The 22,689-nt window shown below is 38.0% G+C and overlaps 1 protein-coding gene across 2 annotated transcripts in view; it reads left to right on the forward strand.

Moving 5' to 3' along the window:
* LOC121406154 (centrosomal protein of 290 kDa-like) overlaps positions 1-22,689 on the forward strand; it is a 78,859-nt gene that overhangs the window by 49,303 nt on the left and 6,867 nt on the right. For both annotated transcript variants that reach the window (XM_041597170.1, XM_041597171.1), the window contains exons 38-47: positions 440-653; positions 2,527-2,772; positions 3,446-3,544; positions 10,474-10,596; positions 11,677-11,819; positions 18,074-18,200; positions 19,579-19,722; positions 19,874-20,149; positions 21,530-21,691; positions 21,916-22,122. In XM_041597170.1, the coding sequence (XP_041453104.1) occupies positions 440-653; positions 2,527-2,772; positions 3,446-3,544; positions 10,474-10,596; positions 11,677-11,819; positions 18,074-18,200; positions 19,579-19,722; positions 19,874-20,149; positions 21,530-21,691; positions 21,916-22,122 (1,741 nt within the window). The remainder of the gene's footprint in view (positions 1-439; positions 654-2,526; positions 2,773-3,445; positions 3,545-10,473; positions 10,597-11,676; positions 11,820-18,073; positions 18,201-19,578; positions 19,723-19,873; positions 20,150-21,529; positions 21,692-21,915; positions 22,123-22,689) is intronic.

The raw sequence follows: 22,689 nt of genomic DNA on the forward strand, positions 1-22,689 counted from the left end.
CTGAGCTGCCTAGGCGCTCAAGCATTCAAGGAATTTCTTCCTACCGGGTACCCATTCACCTCACCTGGGTTGAGTGCAGCACGATGTGGATGAGTTTCTTGCTGAAGGAAATTACGCCATGGCTGGCGTAAGCAGCTGGAGCTACAGCCGGGGTAATATGTAGTGTGCCATTGAATAAGCAACTAGATAATCGGCGCCTCATAAATGCTATTTTATTATTATTACATCTTTGTATTTACCCACATTGTGCTGCACTCAACCCAGGTGAGGTAAATGGGTACCCATCAGGGTTAATTCCTCGATTGCCCCAAGCGCCTTTAAGCAGCCGTAGCTACAGCCGGGGTAATATTTAGTGCGCCATTTAATAAGCAACTAGATAATCACTGCCTCATAAATGCTATTTTATTATTATCACATCTTTGTATCGTCTTTGTATTAGGCTCACTGCAGAGCACAACACACAGACCAGGAAGCTAGAATCTGAGATCTCCAATCATCTCGAGACAATCAAAGACAAAGAGGCCGAGATTGAACGCTTGGAGACGGAGCTTGAACAACAGAGGGCGGCAAACTCCAAGGCCCCTACGACCACCATGAAGAACATGGTTGATCGGTTGAAGAATGAACTCTCTCTCAAGGAGAAGCAGCATAAGGTTTGTCCAATTGCTTTATTTCCACTTGGTCTAATACCAGTTCGTCCAATTAGCAATCTGTCTACTATCATTGGTCTATTGTCGGCTTATCTACTATCCACATGGTCTAACTGCCATTTTGTCCATTCACCATTTTGTCTAATAACCAGTTGGTCCAGTTAGCCACTTAGTCCTAATGGACCATGTGTTAATTGGGCGAAATGAATGAAAAGAAAACTGGTATTAGACCAACTGGTTGTGAGACGTACATGTAATGGCTATAGACAAACTGGTGATTAAATAAAGTGAATATCGGACCTAATGGTTATAAGACCAAATGGCTGTTAGACAAAATGTCGACAGACGGAATGGTATTAGACTAAATGACGGTTGACCATGTTGGCAATAGACAAATCGGCAGTTTACCGTCCCATTTATATCGCCAAGATCATAATGATTATAATCATAAGCACTATAATCGTAAGCACAGTATGTTTTGAACAGGCCTGTGAAATCTCCGCTATTTAGCGGAAATTCGCTATTTTCATTTTTAAGATCGATTTCAATTTCCGCTTTTTTCCTGTGTTCCATTTCCGTTTTTTTCGAAGTCAAAATTCCGCTTTTTTATCCAAAACGGCTGGAAAACAAGTCTAGGTAAATGGATGCGAGCAGAATGTGTGTGTTGTGAATATACACGTTACGGGGCCTTGTATTTTGCCTTCGCGAAGTTTCAAATTTTTAGTATATGTAACTCTATGAAACTGCTGCGGATCACACCGTGCACCGTTGCCTTTGTTGGCATATGGGCCCGTCAATCTGTATGCATTGTCAGCGGACGGAAACCGCATACAACACAGGGAAATCATTGCGTGTGCACGTTGTTGGTTACGTACATGTACATACGATCGAGACTCGCGAGTGAATGAACCAGTTCACGTGTTCGGGATGTTTACGAAGTTAGTGTTTAGAACTTTCTGACTTTGGAGTTTGGACTTTGTTGTTTATATACTTGAATCATTGGAAATATTTCTATGACTTTCAAAATGTCTGTTGAACATAAATGTGTGATCGTTCAGAGAGGGTCGCCTTTGGATACCTATGAAGATAAAAAGTGCAGCGACATTTCTAATCCATGGAAATGGTCCTGGATGGAATACACTGGCAAAGAAGAGTAATGAAGAACATAAAGAATGCATAGGGTTGAAGAAAAAGTCCTCTGTTTCTTCCAAAACCAAACTGAAGCTGGCTACTTTCAAAAGAGTGCATACAGACATTCAAGAGCACCATGATAAGCAAGATACCTCTAAAAAGCAAAAGACCAGAAGTAAATATTAAGGTAAATTTTCAGCTTTTTTCAGCTATTTTTTTGAAACCCCACTCACAGGCCTGTTTAAAGTCCCAATCTCATTTTCATTCTGACAATGAGTATAGGAGATACATGTATATAACTTAAGTAATATTAAAAAAGGGATCTTCTTTAAGCTCGGACCAATTGTGGATATACATGTAGGAGAGTTTTCATAAATTTCGGATTATCAGGGTCAAAGGTCACAAACGTACACATGCACATTGAAATATCTTGTTTTTGCAATAATTTAAGACCTGGGGTCCGTTGCAGAAAGAGTTGCGTTTAAACGCAAGTCAAAAAATCAATCGCAATTCCCAAATGCGCGCTGTTGTTTGGTTGAAAATCAAGTTGCGCATGATTTTTAGAGTTGGGATTGATTGCAACTCTTTCTGGAACGGGACCCTGTTCAGATTTTAGGGGTAATGGGGTTGAAGCTCGAAGGTCCGACATGCTTGTTTGATCCTTCACTGTACTACTGGTCACCTAAGCATGACTTGTACAACTAGTCCCATGCCTTCATTTCTGTGTGGTGTTTTCAATCTACAGTCGCTCAGCCAGGCATTGCTGCAGCTACGTGCAGACATGGTAGACACGGCCCAGCAGAACGCAAAGGCTCAGGCTTCGGAGCAGGAACAACAGATCAACGTCCAGAAGCTGATTGAGAAGGAAACCAAGAAGATGAAAGATGTCTTGGAGGAGACCCAAGGCCGACTTGACCAGGCTCGAAGAGAGGTCAAGAAGTTCAAGGGTCAGGTGTCCGGTCTGACAAAAGAACTGGATGAGGTCAAAGAGGTGAGTCTAAATCTGAGGCACCTTTACAAACGTCTTTGCCACTCATTTTATATGAATTTTGTCTATGGTGAAATGAGAGGATGAGAGAGAAGAACTTGGCTCAGAGTTTGCAGAAAGACAACCCAGTTTGGAGTGTTAAGGTGCTTAAAAGATGTTTTGCAAGAAACCTAAGTTTTAATCTATTGCAATTTTCATTTACCGTTAGTATGACTGTAGCAATAGTTTCATGCATGTACTTTTAGTTGTAAGCGACAGGCTAAGAATCAATTGCAAATGCAAGACTTGTGATTGATTTGGGGATCTAACTTTGGTTTTATTACCAGCCAGAGGAGAGTTTTGCCATTAATACATGTAGTAGACTGTAGCTACAGTTCAATGTCAACAAGTGCGCTGATGGAAAGTCTGGTCGATTAGCCAAACATAAAACCTGTCCTGAAATAATAAATAAACCCTAATCCTTTTCTTTACATTATTCTGAACCCAAAACTCTATTCCAATCCAAACTCAAACCCTCAAGCCGGAGCAAATGTTGTGTCACCATAGCTACATGTATGATTATGTAATGAGAGCGCAAAAGAGTTAAAGCAGGAAAATTCTAATCTTGTAGGTGAGATGCCAAATTCCTGTTGCCTTGGATACTTTCACTTATTTATATTTGATGGTTCTTTTTCAGGAGTTAGTAAAGAAGACAAAGAAAGTTTCCAAGGTGGAGTCAGAGAGAGATGATCTGGACAGAGAAGTTGAGGTTTTGAAGCTTCAAACAACACAACAGGTATGGTATCATTGCTGGTGGAACAAAGATTGGGGTGTGGGGGGGGGTCTTGACCCCAAAATTTTCATGACCAAGAAAAAAAGAGAAAAGAAAAGAGAGAAGTGTGAAATATATTATTCTGAATGTTATCACAAAATTTGATTTTTGTCTCACCTGCGAAGCAGAGTGAGACTATAGGCGCCGCTTTTCCGACGGCGGCGGCGGCGTCAACATCAAATCTTAACCTGAGGTTAAGTTATTATTATTATTATTATTATTACTTATTATTTGTACTGCGCTTTTCCCATTAGGCCCAAAGCGCTTACAATGAATAAGATGTATTATTTTAAAAACTACAAAGTATTAAAGAGATGAGTTTTCAATGACTTTTTGAAGATTGCTAATGATGGAGACTGTCTAATTATTAGTGGCAGGTTGTTCCAGGATTTTGAAGCCGACACTGTAAAAGTTCTGTCACCAGCTAATGTACGAGTTAATGAATATGTGAGACGAAGGTGATCACTGGCCGATCTAAGAGCTCTGGTTGGTCTATACAGATTCAAGCAGCTACTTAAATACTGTGGAGCCTGTTTATTCAGTGTTTTGTAGACAATCACAAGTAATTTGAACGTAATTCTCTGTTTAAAAGGAAGCCAGTGAAGAGAATTAAAGAGTGGTTGGGAAGGATGATCCCGGGAAACCTGTAGAATTAATCGTGCCGCCCAATTTTGTAGTCGTTGAACACGGACTAATTGATTAGAGGGAATTGTAGAAAGGAGCCCATTGCAATAATCAATACGAGACAGAACCAATGAACGAACAGCATTGTGACAGGCAGACTGGTCAATAAACCTGATTCTAGAAATATTCCTTAAATAAAAAGTGACTGTGCTACAGATATGAGAGATATGGTACGACATTGACATGCGGGAATCAAATATGACACCAAGGTTTCGTATTTTTTCGGATGGTCTAATGAGTGTACCATCAACATCAAGTTGAACATTTGGAAGATTGCGCAAGTTATAAGTAGAGGCCGCAACAAAAAATTCAGTTTTATTATCATTAAGTTTTAGTTTATTCACTATCATCCACTGTCTTATATCTGATATACAATTCTGGAGTTTAACCAGTGCGTTATTGAGAGCTCCAGGAGTTTTCGGATCGAAAGAAACATATAATTGTATGTCATCAGCGTAAAAATGATAATTGATACAGTGATTTCGGATGATATCACCAACTGGAAGAGTATATATTGAGTAGCCTATGGGTCCGACTATTGAACCCTGAGGGAGTCCAAATTCTAGAGTTATGGGATTTGACAATGTGCCATCAATATCTACTTGCGAAGTCCATCCAGACAGGTATGATTGAAACCAGGATAAGACTGGACCTAATGCCTATTCTGTTGAATAACCGGGATATGAAAACATTATGGTCTATTGTATCAAACGCGGCAGATAAATCTAACAGCACCATGAAAACTACATTATTAGAGTCGAGAGATAACATGATGTCATTTTTTACTTTGATCAGAGCAGACTCCGTGCTGTGACCTGGCCTATAGGCAGATTGGAGAGGATCAAGAATATTATTAGATTCAATATGATCAGCTAGTTGAGTACATGCCGCCTTCTCGATGAGTTTACCTAGAAATGATCAAGAATATTATTAGATTCAATATGATCAGCTAGTTGAGTACATGCCGCCTTCTCGATGAGTTTACCTAGAAATGATAAGTTTGAGACCGGTCTATAATTACTGATATCATTTACATCCAACCCTGATTTCTTCAAAAAAGGTTTGATGATTGCTGAATGTGCTTGATCAGGGAAGATACCTGTGGAAAGAGATTGATTGATTACATTTGTGAGCAATGGTAATAAATGAACAATATTTTCTTTCAAAATCCATGTAGGAATGGGGTCAAGACGAGAGGATTTAGTAGCGGAAGACATAATGATTCTGGATACATTTGACTGAGAAAGCACCTGAAATTCTGTGAAAAGTGGAATAGTTTGGTTTTCAATATCAGTAAACTGAATGTTAACAGGTACAGTACATGCATCAAGTTCAGCTCTTATTCTCTTTATCTTGTTAACAAAAAACAAAGAGAATTGATGAGCTAATCTGGATGCAGATTCATATAAGGGAAGTTGATTCGACTTCTTGTTCAAAAGTGAATGAATGATCTGATATACCTCCTTGACAGAACACGAACCTAACTTATCTTTCAAGAAATCTTCTTTAGCGGTATCAATGATTTGGCATACATTCCTATTAGCTTCTATGAACAATGTGCGATCTGAGTCTAGTCGTGTTTTACGCCATTTACGTTCTGCTTTACGTCTGTGCTGGCGAGCAGCAAGTACAGACTGATTAAACCAGGGTCTACGTCGCTTCAGAGGGCGAGACTTGGTTGAAGATGGTGCACAGGTATCTAACACCTTAGTGATGCCAGAAACATACCAGTCAAAAAGAGACACATTATCTAAATCTTCTGGTTGAGATGAAACTAAGTCAAGTAAAGCATTACCGAATTGAGCTTTATTAATCTTGCGGTAATTACGTAAGGAAGAAGTAACAGAGACTGGGTCTGCTGTTTGATGAGCCAGTAAAAAATGAATCATATAATGATCAGAAATACAAGTGTCGAATGTGTGACACTGTAAGATAACTGAATCATCTCTGGTAAAAACCAGATCTAAAGTATGACCAAGATTGTGGGTTGGGCCTTGTACATGCTGAATGAACCCAGCCGAAGAGATGGTGCTCCTCATGTGAAGCACATCATTTTTATTCATGTTTTCCCAATGGACATTGAAATCACCTAATAACACCAATTTTCCTGGACATAGTGATATTTCACATATGTATTCATCAAATTCCTTCAAGAAGTCAGAACTTGTGAATCTATTTACTGAAGAAGGGGGTGGTCTATAGACAATGAAAAAATGGATAGAGCTTGACAAGTCGGTAATATGAGCGTGTTCAAATGTGGAAAACCTAAAATCTATTTTCTTGATCTTTAATTTGAGCATGCTTTTATACAGGACTCCAATCCCTCCACCACGATTACTTGCGTCTCTTGGAGAGTTAATGAAAGTATATCCTATAGGAGTGCACTCCCCACTCACTACATTATCCTGATTACTTAACCAGGTTTCTGTAATGCACATAACATCAATATTATATTCATTAACATATTCAGTAACATAAGTAGTTTTATTTCTTACAGAATGTGCGTTCCACAAACAAACGTTGCAACTAGATCTTACAAGATTGTTATCAACGCACGACACTGTTTTAAGATTGATGTTGTTCCTTCGTCGCTTCTTTAGACAAAAACTGTTTGCAGAATCCCTTTTCTGTCCTCTTCTCTTACCTCGAAAACGTGTCTGGATACCAAGTTCTTTGATCCGAAGCCATAAATTCTCGTGGAGCATGCCCTGTTCTTCGTTGTTTTGTGAGCAATGTTCGATAGTCCATTTGTAACCACCTCAGGACTGTAATGTTTCCATGCAGGGTTACACTGCAGAAGAAAATCTCTGTCATAAAAAATTCGTCCATTAGTTCCATTGTAAGATGTACTCGCAGATAGCTTACGGGCACAGTACTCTCCAGGAGCGTTTTCGGTTGTTGGTCCTGGGTTGGGGTTGACGTCGCCGGACTTCAATAACTGGAACTGGAATGTTGCCGTTGAATTCTGGTAATATGGCTGGCGGTGTTTCAAGTACTTGCAATGAATCCAGGATACTGAAGTGTGAAGATATCCATGTTCATGTACATGATGTGGCACAGCTGCAGTTGAGACTTGAGCAGTAAATAGAATGTTAATGATGAACCAAAGTCTCAATAGCTCCATTGTAATGCTAGGATCAATGACTTACTTGAACAATACAATAGCCTTTAAAGCTGAATGAACATGAATGGTGAGCACCAAGTACAGTGTATGTGTAGGCAGTAGACATACAATACACAGCCTACATGTACAAAATGGCTTACCTATACAGAGTAGCTCAAATCAAAACCAATGCAAAAAATCTTATGTCAAAGATCACACCGATATTGGAAAAAAATGATTCAAAATTTGGCCAAATGAATCCATGCAAATAACAAATTTGCATGATACAACTATAAAACCAAAAGTACACAATATAAAGGTGAAAAACACGCGAAAATATCAGAGCTTAAACTACCACATGTCAGCCACGCAGGGCGACATAATTAAGAAGTTTTTGAAATGACATCATAACTTAGAAAGTATATGGACCTAGTTCATGAAACTTGGCCATAAGGTTAATCAAGTATTACTGAACATCCTATTAAAGTTTCATGTCACATGACCAAGGTCAAAGGTCATTTAGGGTCAATGAACTTAGACCATGTTGGAGGAATCAACATTGAAATCTTAACCTGAGGTTAAGTTTTTGAAATGTCATCATAACTTAGAAAATATATGGACCTAGTTCATGAAACTTGGACATAAGGTTAATCAAGTATCACTGAACATCCTGCATGAGTTTCACGTCACATGACCAAGGTCAAAGGTCATTTAGGGTCAATGAACTTTGGCCGAATTGGGGATATCTGTTGAATTCCCATCATAACTTTGAAAGTTTATGGATCTGATTCATGAAACTTGGACATAATAGTAATCAAGCATCACTGAATATTTTGTGCAAGTTTCAGGTCTCATGATTAAGGTCAAAGGTCATTTAGGGTCAATGAACTTTGGCCGAATCATGGGTATCTGTTGAATTACCATCATAACTTTGAAAGTTTATTAGTCTAATTCATTAAACTTGGACATATGAGTAATTAAAATATCACTGAACATCCTGTGCGCGTTTCAGGTCACATGACCAAGGTCAAAGGTCAATGAACTTTGGCCGAATTGGGTGTATCAGTTGAATTACCATCAAAACTTTGAAAGTTTATGGATCTGATTCATGAAACTTGTACATAAGAGTAATCAAGCATCACTGAACATTCTGTGCGAGTTTCAGGTCACATGATCAAGGTCAAAGGTCATGTAAGGTCAATGAACTTTGGCCATGTTAGGGTTTTTTGCTGAATAACCATCATATCTCTGTAAGTTTATTGGTCTAGTTCATAAAAAGTGGACATAAGAGTAACCATGTATCACTGAACATCTTGTGCGAGTTAGAGTAGTATTCAAAGTCAGCACTGCTGCTATATTTAACCGCGTGATGCAGGTGAGACGGCCAGAGGCATTCCACTTGTTGAAGTAAAAATGTGGCAATTTTTGCTCTCTCGCTTCGATCGCTCGCAACTTTTTTTTATAAATTTTTCCCAATACAAACATATCTTGTCCCTAAACAAAACGTTTTGAAATGTAGCAGTGCGGTATGTTCCTTTCATCTATTTCCATTTACAAAATATCTGGGAACTGGAGGGATATGATGAATCAGATAATGACGACGTGTCGGCTCTGAAGACAAAACCATTTCATCTTGAAATTTGATATTTTATAGTAATATTCAAATCCTATAAAAATCTATAGTCTGATATGTTCCTTTTAACAGTATCAATTTGCACGCTATACCTATGACTGGTAGAGATATCTATGAAATAATGACAAGGTTTGGGCCCTAAACTGAAAAGTTTTCCATCTAGAAACTGGTATTACATCAATTAAAGTGTCTGGCGTGTTCATGTCATCCATTATCCATTCCTATAGAGGAATGGTAGAGATTAGTAGTAGAAAATGACAGGGTGTTGGCTCTGAAGAGAAATGTATTTTACTGTTGATATTCAAATCAGATGAGCTTTGTAGGTGTGCATGGTGGAGTTTATAACGTGTAGGTTTATGGTTCACCATGTGTGATATGAAGAAGGGAAAGAAACAAAGGCCGAAAAATTGAAATGGAAAGACGAGGAAGGATGAAAAGAGGAAATTAGAAGTATTCTTTTATGTTATGATATTCAAATGTAATTATGATATATTATGAAATTCAAATGTTCCAAAATGTTGATGTGTTTCTCTCACCCATATCGATTTGCATGGTAAATCTAGGAACTGTAAGAGATATGAAGGAGACACGTGTAATTACAAATTGTTGGCTTGAAAGAGAGAAGTTTGTCATCTTAAAGGGGAATCCAACCCAAATAAAAAATTGTTTTTAAAAGGAAAAGAAAAATCAGACAAGTTGATAGGTGAAAGTTTGAACAATATTGGACAAACAACAAGAAAGTTATGAATTTTTAAAAGTTGTAAATATTGGTAATCACTATACCCATGGAGACTTCAAATTGGCTGCATATGGGATGTCATAGTGATGTAAGGCAAGGACTATTCCTCCATGTACTCCAATACATATTTTGGCTAAAATGTCATTTTTCCCAAAAGTTTTATTTCAAATTATATTTTTCTTTCATGAGGACATAAAACAATATACTACCTGGGTTATATTTAGATTACTGCCCCAGGGGAATGGGTACTTTGGAGAAAACCACAAATCCCTGATAATAAAGTACATGGCCTATGAGAAACTTGTCCTTGCCCCTTGTCATAATTTACTTACTGAGTTGCCAATTTGAAATCTACATAATATTAGTGATCTCAATTTTAAAGCAGCTATAACTTTCTTATTTCTTGTCCAATTTCTTTCAAACTTTCACCATTCTGTTTGATTTATTTTTCTCCTTCCTGACACAACATGTTATGGCCAAGGCTGGATTCCCTACACTGTACTATCCTGCAGTTGATATTCAAATGTTTTATTCACCGATGTGTTTGTGTCAGCTATAACATAGATTTGCACGGTATATCTAGGAACTGTAGAGATATGAAGGAGGTAATTACTGTTACAAGATGTTGGCTTGAAAGAGAGAATTTGTCATCTTGAATCTATTATCCTGCAGTTGATATTCAGATGTTTCATTCATCAATAATTTATCATCTATTTTCAATTAAAAATTTACAGGAACCAGAGAGGGATGTGGGAGATATTGACGAAGTATCCGCTTTGAAGAGGAAGATCCGCCATCTTGAAGCTCAGCTCATCAGCAGCAAGAAAATGACAGAGACGGGCAGTAAGAAGGAACAGGTAAAAGTCTTATTACTTTTCGGAAAAAGGAAGCAAATACATAAAGGTTACAATTATTGTCATGCAAACTTTAATCTTGTGCCTAGGTCTTGAGCCTTTAGCACACATTTGGCATACATTTGCCACATATAATGTGAATGTTGGGCTTGACCATTTTTTTTAACATGCTTCTCATAACCATTGCAAAGTGTTCTTGAGAATCGTGAGAATCAGGCTTTACTCCCGTTATTTGATGCATATGTTTTTAATGGAAAATTCTGCTCTGGGAGTGGTAGAATGTGAGAAATTTTTAAAAATGTTTAATAACATTCTCATTGGGTGATTTCAAGTCCAGTGTTGCTGATGGAAGCACAATTTGGCTTGCTTCCCCCTAGCTCCTAAACCTATTCTGTGTTTGTAAAACTGATTCAGGTGGGTGTTTCATAAAGCCGTTCGTAAGATACGAATGACTTTACGCACGACTGGTGACCCCTTCTTGTGCTAAATGATACATCCCTATGTCATTCATTTATGACATACATTATGACATACATGTAAGAACATGTTCCAGTCATTTGTAAAGTTGTGCATAACTTTACAAACAGCTTTATGAAACACCCACCTGGGGAGCGTTTCATGAAAGGACTTGTCAGACGTTTTATCCGACAAGTCCTGTTTTATCCGACAGTTACTATAGTAACAGTGCTTCTCAACCAATCAGAATCCAGGAAAGTTGTCAGATCTGACAACTTGTCAGACGAAAATATTGATGAAACGCCCCCCTGATCACGTTATTGACACCAGGGGCCCGTTGCAGAAAGAGTTGCAATCAATTGCCACTCTAAAAATCGTGCGCATCTTGATGTTCAACCAATCAACAGCGCGCATTTGGGACTTGCGATTGGTTTTTTTAACTTGTGTTTAAACGCAACTCTTTCTGAAATGAACCCCTGAACAACTAGTGAGTGACTTTTCCAGACCATCTTTATTTTGTGTTTGATGTTTTATGATCGTGTAAGAAAACCACCAACACCAAAAGGTGGACACTGAACTTGAAATCACCCACTGTCTTTTTGTTCCTTTCTCTCTCTCTGATTGCAGTCGGCTGTGGAGGTAGCGAAATGGGAGGAAAGCAAGAAATGGGAAAAGAGATTAGAATCTTTGAAGGCTAAACTCAGGGAAAAGGATAAAGAAATTGAACAGCTGCAGAAAAGCAATAAGATGATGAAGGAAGCCCTCAATAGGTGAGTTCAAGGAATCTTTCATCACGTGTAGCAATCTTGGTGTTGATTCGTGCACATGTGCACAATGATAAGATCAATATTAAAGTTACATTGATTTGAAATGATCATGGTCCCATGACATTTAACTCTTACTATGCCAGGTCCAATACCCCTCTAGTGCCAGGGATATTCGAGGAATCCTAAATTGACCGAAACGTAAGCAAAGACTGATTTTAAAACGGTAATAACTCTTTACCCGTACGTTGTATAATGAAAACTTCTACACATGAAATGATGCATGGTTCATGGACTTTATGATCATGTTATGACCTTTCAAATCTGCGTTTGGAAAAATTGAGAAAAGATGAAATATTTTACATCGTTTTTTTCAACAAGTAAAACCTAGAAAATTATGATTTCATGAACATTTCAAAGAGTAAATAACCCAAGGAATTGTAGAGATACCAAGAAATTAAGAATATAAAATGAAAGTTCAATGTTTACCCTTTCAAATGACGTATCTATTGATGTAACTGAACAAACAAAAATATGAAAAATAATGATCTTTTGAATGAAATACTATTTTGATATTCAAGTTATTTCCTCTGAAATACGAGAGGGTTTATACACACACAATTGAAACCGTCCTTTTCCAAAAAAGGGCATTGTCGTCGATCAAGTGACCAATCACAGCACAGCTGCGATCCCCACGCAAACACACACACAATAATATATTAGAGCCATGTATCTTCACAGTGCAGCCGACCGTACCCTTACATTCGTGTAGTCTTCAAAACAAGACCCGGTAATCTTTTTAGAATGCGCGGTATTCCGCAACAAAATTATTAGTGCAGAGTAAATTTTTATGTCATTTCAATTCTTGTCAATATTGTCGTAATGCAAAACATGGTTTGGAAAAATCGTAACCTGGATACGATTTGTGGTGTGCGATGCACTCAACTATATACTGTTTTGGATAATGTAGGCGATTTCTATCCAGTGTCGCCAACAAACATTTGCGACCCAGTCAACTATCGTTCGATCATGATTCATGAATCAGTGTAAAGTTTGGTCATATTTTGTCAGGGTCTATTCGTCGTACATACGGGCTTTCGTACTGTAACATAGTTATTGCCAGTCACAAGGAGACAAAATATAGAAAACTAAAGATGATGTATTTAAATATAGATAAAGAGGGATCGGACAGATTCAATACACTAATACCCCTTTCATAAACCTATGCGGATAATTCAATAAAAATTGCGTTCATAAACTCCGAAAATAATCCGCATTATTTTTACGAGCGCCCGTCCTGAAAAAGGAGGATAATCGTCATGGAAACCGCACCCCCCCCCGGATGCGGTTGCGTTTGAAAAGGGTGACCTTGTGATCGCTCCATGGCAATTACCCGCCTTAGTTTCGAAATGCGTTCATAAAGTCAAAATCTGGTCCCGATGCTGCTATTATGCCGATAATTGCAGCATAAAAATAATGTGGATAACTCTGGTCCTCTTCCGATTTTACGACCAAATTATGCTGCTATATAATTAGCCGCATAATTAGGTTTATGAAAGGGGTATAACAGGTTTGGGGTGTAAAATCCCACAAAATTATGTGAGCGTTCTTGGCAAAGTACACAGAACTAGATTTTTTTTTCGTGAATCAAGAAGAGGAAATGCAGATCAGTTACAAACTAAAAATCAATACAGATTTTCAAAATGAAAATAAGCCTATTTGTTCTGTATTTCTGGTCTGAACCCCCGCCTAAAAAAAATGTGAGGTCAGGTGGAAATGTTTATGTTGATTCTTAGCCCTTTTTTGTGATGACCCAGGTTGAATACAAAATTAAATGTATTTATTACAAAACATAATTCTAGCATAATATTCATACATTATCATTATTACGTAATTGATCTCACATCTCTCTCTATCTATCTATCCATCCATCTCTCGTAATCTCTGGACTCTCTCTCCTTTCTTTTTCATCTCGGGTTTTTTTTCACTTTTATTTTACTTTCTCTTCCCGTGACATCTGTCCACATAATTCATTCATTTTATAGTTACACATCTCCCCATACTACGATTTCTTATGTACTGCACGTAGCTCATTATGTGTTTGTTTTATATCAATGTACCTATATGGCATATAGGTACATTAATATAAAACAAACACATAATGAGCTACGGTTTATATATATATATATATATATATATATATATATATATATATATATATATATATATGTATGTATATATACACTCCAAATTCCTGCATATTGCCAGTGAAGCGGACTTTGCCCCACTATATCGGCAAAGGACCTGGGTAAATTGTATATTTTGTTATGAAATAAAGATGATTTGTATAGGAAAGGATATAAATATTTCTGGAATAAATATTTTCAAATATGATCATATCTGATCTTTGTAGCCTCATCTATGAAAGGATATTAATCTAAGCCAACTATGCATCTGGAACATGCCAAGAAATGGACAATAGATGCTGGATATTCTTTTTCTTGTGAAAAATATAATGCAATATAAATATGAAAATATAATGACAATCTGAGACAAGAAAAGGGCCTCATTGCATATTTTGCCTTTGAATAATTGATTATTATCAAACTGTAAGCTTCATTTCATTCAGCGAGTGAGCATACATAGCAAGCGGTTTGAAAAAAAGGCAACGGTCTTCGTCGACATGCCAGGAAACCCAATGGGATCACTATTTGATATAAAATCGTAGCTGAACAGTGAAAGAACGATAGATAAAACAGGTAAAATTCACTCTGTGGACATTTCATGATGGGGGTGAAATATTCATTATATCTGTTCGGCATTAAAAAGAATAATGTTCGACCAAAGTAGCAACCTGTCTGATAGCGACTACATTTTATTGTTCATTCCACCAAGTCATAAACAATAGATGCCCAGACTCCCTTTCATGAGGAATGTCTAATCCGCGCTCCCTCCTGACCTATTATCGAGGAAAGCAATTTAGCACAGGATGTTTATAGAAATCGGGCCACGCGCGCGTCTTTTGATTTGACAATTGAATACTTTCAAAGGTTCCGATACGAACAATAGCTTTTCTCTCCGTTGAGATCAAGATTAAAATTCCTCTGTCTCTTTCCCCAACACCTTCCATTGACTTATTGCCATTAAAATACATAATTTTTATTAAAATATTTGTTTCGACTTTAAGACATTTTGCATCAACAATATGCGTCAAATTTCCTGTAATCTGAACTGATGATGATGACGATAGGGATGATGGTAAAGATGCCATGGATAATGTCGAGAATGATAACAAGAAATTGAGGGGGAAACAGCACACCTCCACCACCACGACCACCAGCACAAACACTGGCAGCGTTACTTCCACTTATCAAAAGCATAAAGAAAACAAATAGTTTAAAATAAATAAATCAACTTATAGCTGTAGCCTACTTTGCATATTTAGAAATAAAGGATAAAGATGAAATTTAAGATTGAAGAAATGTATAAGCTATATACATGTAATTCTTGACAAATCAAACATACAGAAAATTGATCGATAATTACCCCGTCATTGAAAATATTAATCTGGTAAGGATTAATTTGACTTCCCCTTTCCTGAAAAAAATGAAATGGACATCATTTGCTGTTCACATTATATATAAATGACACCAATAAACTTCTTTATAACGTGCATTGTCAATATTTTATTCATGCGGTAGGACTCATGCACAATAAACATACTCGATATGTTAGTACATTTAACATTTTCAATTATCAAATTTGCTTGATATATTATTTTTTTCATTTAGTAGTATATGATATCAGATTTGACATATGAGCTCAGCGTGTAGGGTTATTTACCCATCATCGTTTTGCTGGCAAAAAGGGAAAATCAAAAGAAAGCGGATCATCGGAAGAAATGATACATTGATTAATATTAATTATTTCTCGCTAATAAAACAAATGAGGAAGAATGAAAAAAAAAACGCATTGCGGCAAATGCATGACATTCACAGAATTTTGTAAATAAAAGATCACACACATCATACATTTTATTTCGCCCTTGCCGCATTGACTTTTAAAATTCAATAACTTTGTTATTTGTTATCCAGTTTTTATGAATTTTTCGGTAATTTGCTCAGTGAATCCTGCCCTATTTATAAAACTATAAAACTTTCAGCCCGGACCATCCCTTTAATGATAATAAGAATAAGGTGAAGGAGAAAAATATCGAAAATGATAATAATAATTAAAATAACAATAATATAATAATGATAATGATAATAGTCATACTAATAATGATAATAATAATTACAATAATGAATTAATAAATAAACAATGAGTGTGATGATTGCAGTGCGACGAGAGTTGGATGACAGCCTTCTTTACTCATATATTCATAACGAGAACAATATTGTGAGAATGCAAAAAACAAAGTATAAAACCTCCCCTCCCAAAAAAAATACAAAATAAAAATCTCCCCCAAACCGTGCACATTTGCAGGCACAAAAAAAGCCTTGACACAAGAATACTACCATACCGGCCTGCAAAAGACCCGATCGATACCTCATGAATATTCATGTAACAATAGCGAATGGGCGAGTAGTGCTGGGTGAGGAACATCGTACCGCTCTGTCATTGGTCAATTCTGAGCTCAATGCCTTCGCACACTCGCCTTTGCTCTGCCCATAGAAGTACGTGTATTGCTACACACAACCGTTATATCACATGTTTCTATAGGGGAAATCTTGATTCAGATCGCGGCAATATCCAAAATCAACTCTTCAAAATAATGATGCAAAAATACAATTTTACTCAAAAAATGTCTATGTAAACCACTATTTTTTATATGATAAAATGAATTGTGAATTTCTTGCCAGTATAACAACATAAAAAACACAGAATATGGTGTTGATTTTCTGGCTGTAAAATTGGTTAAACAAAAAAAGTTACTTTGTCACAAATAGCTGCCACCGGCATAAGTGGCCTATGGGCACAAATAGCTGCCAATGGCGCTTAAAGAGTTAAAGCAGTGTCACATTTTGTGCAAGCCTTGCTTGCGAGTTGCGCATGCAGAGATGCCAAGTTCAAAGACCAGCTATGCGTGAGATTTTTCTGTGAATCTGAGTGAGATCACAGACATTGTGTACAATGTATATGGGGATAGGCTGTGATAGTTGCGTGAGACAGAGATTTGAGGGGATGAACAAGAGTCCAAAATGCTTGAGTCTCACGCATAATGTGTGAGACTTGGTAGCTCTGCGCATGATTATTTTAATTTTCAGTCCGCATGTCACTGGCACTGACAACATCCTGCATGCAGTTGCAGAAGGGAGCGCGTACAACTCTGATTTGCCAGCAGAAAAGTTTTGAGCATGCTCAAAACTTCTCATGGGTGAGTTGTGAGTGATTAACTCATTGCGAGCAGGGAAACATGACAGAACCGTATAAGTTGCTATTACAGTAACTTTGCCATCCAATGTTCGGTGGCAAGGAATCCTCGACGTTATTTAGCTGTGGAGCACTGTCATCATGGTAGTTACTATGGTTTATTGTCAATTCATCTAATGCCAATTCGTCCATTTCCAACTCGTCTGCTCTCATTTGGTCTACCATCAGTTTGTTCACTATCCACATGGTCTAATTGCCAATTCGTACACTCACCATTTCATCTACTAATAACAAGTTGGTCCAATGGCCATTTAATCCATACACCGTTTGGTCTAATTGTTAATTGTACAAAATGAATGCAAATTAAATAGATATTAAACCAAATGGTTATGAGAAATGGTCGTAGACGAACTGGTGATTAGACAAAGTGATGATTAGTCCAAATGGTCATCGGACCAATTGGTTGTTAGACAAACTGTTGATGGACGGAATGGCATTAGACTTAATGAAAGTAGACCATGTGGTGAGTGGACGGGTTGGCAGTAGACGAATCTGCAATTTACTGCTAGCTTTGGATGACAAATGTTTATTGTAAGACCTTATTCACCCAGCCCCTTGTCTTACAATAAGATCAGGGGCTGGGCGCATCTTGCTCATACAGAATCCCCCTTGTGTGCTTTTCATACAAGAGTCCAAAATTAAAAATGCAGATAGACCGTGCCCTGAACTTGTGGATCTGAAAAATAATGTTTTTTTCTCTTTCCCACTCTTTCCTGCTTTGTCTTTGTCTCTTTGTTCTCCCTTCATCCCTCCTCCGCCTCTCCCTCATCTATTTCTCCTCTGGTTTCCCCTTCTCTCTCTCTCCCTTTGTCTTGTTTTCTTTGAAGGAATGAGAGGCAGAAATCAAGTGTCCGGGGTGAAACCCTCAAGAAACCTGCAGCAGAGGAAACCTCATCCGGAATGCTGGCGGACATGGAAGACCTGAGACGGAAGAACCATCGCTTGGAAGAAGAGGTAAAAAAAAAATTGTAGACATACCAGACTGAAGATGGTTTGCCATCAGTGGTTTTGAGGCCTGGGCCCCATCTTACAAGGAGTTACGATTGATCCAATCAATCACAACTATGGAAAGCCAGCAGCGTCAACATCTAAAGACTTGAAGTATATTTTTCTTCAAAATATTTTCTAGTTTTGTGATATATTCATATATTCACTGTTTTCTTGACAATTCAGTATGCTTCTCTTTGTTTTCAAAGGACAATGTGCAAATTTCCTGGAAAAACATTATGACACTGATGGATTTCCATAGTTTTGATTGATTGGATCAATCGTAACTCTTTGTAAGATGGGGCCCTGGGATGGATACCATTATTTTCCACATTCTATTGTTCGCCAGGTTAAACAATAAAATGGTTCAAACAATAGAGAATCCGCGATCATCAAGGGTGCATTTCATGAATGGAGTTGTCAGACATTTTATCTGTCAGTTACCATAGTAACAGTGCTTCTCAGCCAATTGCAATCAAGGAAAGTTGTCAGATAGTTGTCAGATCTGACAACTTTTCGGAGAAAATGTTGATGAAACGCACCCCAGGAATCACCTGAAAACATTTGGCCTACTTACGTGTACATGACTTACCTGTAGGGATGCTGTACATAGGATATGACTGGGTACCAACTTGAAAGAATTTCAGCAGAGACATAGAAATGATTTTTTTTCTGTTTGTCTGTTAGTCTGTCAGTCTGTTACGAAAACGCTTTCAAAAGTTTTTGCTCAACTTGCTTCCATTTCTTAATTTCTGCATCAATCATGTTCACACTTGGTGCATAATGATCCTTGGGTGCTACCACATGTGTGTCCATGAGGGTGGTTTGGGTCAAAGGTCATCTAGGGATCAAAAGGCAAAATGATTTGAGGTCATGTTCATCCTTTTAAAAGTGTTTATTGAACTTGCTCTCATTTCTTTATTTCTATGTCAATTATGATTACTCTTGGTTCAAATGATCCTGGATTAATACCACATGTGTGTTTAGGAGGATTGGTTGGTTGGGATTTTTATTTACCTGATTGCTAAGAAAGCATGAATGCTTGTAAGCAAGCAACCAGATGACCGACGGCTAAAGGTCCTCTCCGAAGGACCTGGTAATAAGGATTAATGCCTTACCAAAGGGCACTAGCGCACCAAGTAGGATTCGAACCCGGATCAACGGAATACGAATCCCCCGCTCTACTGACTGAGCTATCGCGCCTCCATGGCATCAAAGGTCATCTCAGGGTCACAAAGTCAAATGATACAAGGTCATGTCCATTTTTTTTTCAAGTTTTCTTTCAACTTGCTCTCATTTCTTTATTTCTGAATCAAGTGTGTTGAATTTGGATAATTCTTCACAGATCTCTTCCCTCCGGAGACAGCAAGCCCTGGGCCATGGTTCGGTAGTCCAGGACCTGCAACAGAAGAACCTGTTCCTGAATGAGAAGCTAGATAGCCTTCAGAGGAGACTCGATATATCTGAAAGAGAAAGAATCACTGCAACAGTAAGTACAAATATTTGTATTGAGTGTTTTCATTGGATTATGTGTAATCCAGAACAAGCTCCCTCCTTCCTCAGTAAATCCTTTCTGAAAGGTGAATTCTAAAGTTGGCAGCTCTGCTGTTTATGCTCGTGTCCCTTTTTCTATTCTTCAGGATGAAGTCAGAACATCGGCCAGTGCTCCTGGACTCAGATCGGCCGAGAGGGAGACGGAGCTCCAGCGTCAACTCCTTGAAGTGTCGCAGGAGAACCTGGAGCTGCGGTTCGAGGCGGAGCAGGCCAAACGGGACGTCCCCCGACTGAAACAGAGGGTGGATGATCTGGAGAGGTACAACGAAGCTCTGAAGTCTGACCTTGAGAAGGAAAGAAAGAAGAGCAGAGCAGCAGCCAGTAAACTTGCCAGTACCTCGAGCAGTGGAATTACCAAGAAGGTGAAATCATTATGACCAACTAACGTAAAATCACTAATTCAGTCCAAATTATATAACATACATACATCAATAACAGGTACTTATATAGCGCTTTACCAAAAATATGATCAAAGCACTTTACAATAAATAACTAATAATAATTACATTAAACAACACTTAAAATATATCTACAGGACTGGTGCCTGATCTTAATGCCCTGATCACCCGCAGTTTAAGGAACTTGCCCAGAAGGGCAATCAGGCAGGTACGTAACTCACAAGGGCTCTAAAAACACCAGGCCTAAGCTAAACCCTAACAAAGAAACAACTTACGAAAGAGAACCAAACATGAATATTTAAACCTATAGTTACACAAAAAAATCATATAAGGAGAAAAAAATCAATGAGCAAATGAATGTGCTTTAACAGAGTGAAAAGGCAATTTGTAAGCTTTGAAATGATGTATCACTTTGGGTAAATTGTTCACAAATTATATCACTCTGATACATGGTTGGTCAGTTGGTGTTCACATGATTGAAGATTTTTTTTTTCAACTATATTTTCTGGATCAGACCTGGGCATGCTTAATATAAATATCATTGAGCATGTACAGTTCTGCCCTGGGTAAAATTTTGAAAGCTTTTTGACACTCTTGCCATGTTTCGGGTGCACCAAACAGCAGGTTGTCTTACGTAAGAAATCCTGGGAATGAGTGACACAGACACTGATTCGATTCTGCTTAGCTTGGTTTCTGAACGAATTTGGTTCCGGAATGGGGATTCGGACCTCTAGGATAAGACTACCGAGATTTGTCACTCATACTCAAATAGGGATGTAAAACAAAATTATACTAGGCATTTATTTCGAAAGTACTAGCTGGAATTGCTTACACTGGTAAAATTATCCTTTGGGAGAAAAATCATACTTGCCAGTACAGTCCTGGGTGAACATTTCCCTACTATATATTTCGTTCAGCCTTGTTTGGTTGTATGATGTCCTGCCTAAGTGTTATTTGTGTAATTATTTGAAGCTACTTTATGTAACACCCGCGTACAGTGCATGCTTGTATGATTTCAGGGCCCTGTCTCACAAAGAGTTTTTATTGATCCGATCAACCTCAACTATGGAAAGCCAGCAAGGTCATCATCTAAAATGCATGTTTGTTCAAACTATTTTCTAGATATGATGTATATTCATACATTTATAGTTTTCTTGAAAATTCAGTCTGCTTCTCATTGTTACATAGCACATTGTGCAAATTTCCTGAAAAAAAAAGAATCATGACATTGATGGATTTCCATATACTTAGGCTGATTGGATCAGTCCTAACTCTTTCTAAAATGGGGCCCCATACCTACCTGTCAAACTCAATCGATCAATATCATTCAATTTTTTTCTACAGGGATCAAGCGGAAAGTCCATCCCAGAGCTCGAGAGGACCGTCGGGCTGATGAAAAAGGTTGTAGAGAGAGTTCAGCAAGAGAATGAACAGCTGAAGAAGGCTCCCGGCGTCACCACTCAAACAGAGATACATACACTCAAGAATCAAAACAAAGAATTAAAGGTCAGAATGACATCATATATTTGTGCAAAATTTATCTGTACTATATAATAATGTATAGAAAATATCCCCATTTTCATTCTTGGACTTCAGACCTGGTAAGAATGCCAAATGGTCATTGTCATCTATAGTAATTATTCAAGTTACACGGTCACAATAATTCCATGTTATAATCATATTGTCCAGTTATATCACTATCTTGTTACTCCTACTCCTTCATCTGTTAGGAGGAACTCGCAAAGATGAAGCACCAGGTCGGAGGTCAGCTCTCCACCCGATACGAGAGCACTCAGAAGGGTGTGGCCAAGGCCATGGCAGAGAATGAAAGACTTCGGCAACAGCTTCAAAGAGAGGTGGACTCGGGTCAGCGGATGAGGGGCAACCTGGCAGAGGTCACGACGGACAAGAACAGATTGCAGAGGCAACTGGATGAGGTTAGTCTTCCATTTGCTTGGTCAAATATTCTGTGACAACTTACACTAATAGCGAATGCTCCCCCGGAAATCCAAGTTTATTTTGATCAAAGGTCAGTTTCAATAGTGAAATAAAAATATGAGAAAGGGGAAAAAAGATTAAGAAGTAAAGACATAGGGAAGCAAAAATAGGAGAAAAGGGGGAAAAAGGGATGAAGAAGAAAAGAAATAAGAGGTCTGGGTCATTGATCATGGAACTCCTATTTTCTTGTTACTCAAAATGAGAAAAAATATCACCTTTACCTGTACTATATCTTACCACCCCCACTCTACCATGTCAAAACACTCTTCCATAGACCCTGGCCACAAATGACCTAGCGGAAATACTGAAGAAGTGTAAAGTGCATTGTTTCTTGGACAGGCTGGTCAAATTTGATTTGGCTATAGATGGTGGGTGTTTCATGAATCTGTAAGTTACGAATGACTTTAAAAAACAACTGGTGATCCTTTCTAAGGAGCTACATTCCCACTGATGAAAACTTGGTACGGATTTATTTTCCTCAAGAAAAGGATCACCACTCATCCATA

This window comes from Lytechinus variegatus, chromosome 19, assembly GCF_018143015.1.
Source record: "Lytechinus variegatus isolate NC3 chromosome 19, Lvar_3.0, whole genome shotgun sequence".
Lineage (NCBI taxonomy): Eukaryota > Metazoa > Echinodermata > Echinoidea > Temnopleuroida > Toxopneustidae > Lytechinus > Lytechinus variegatus.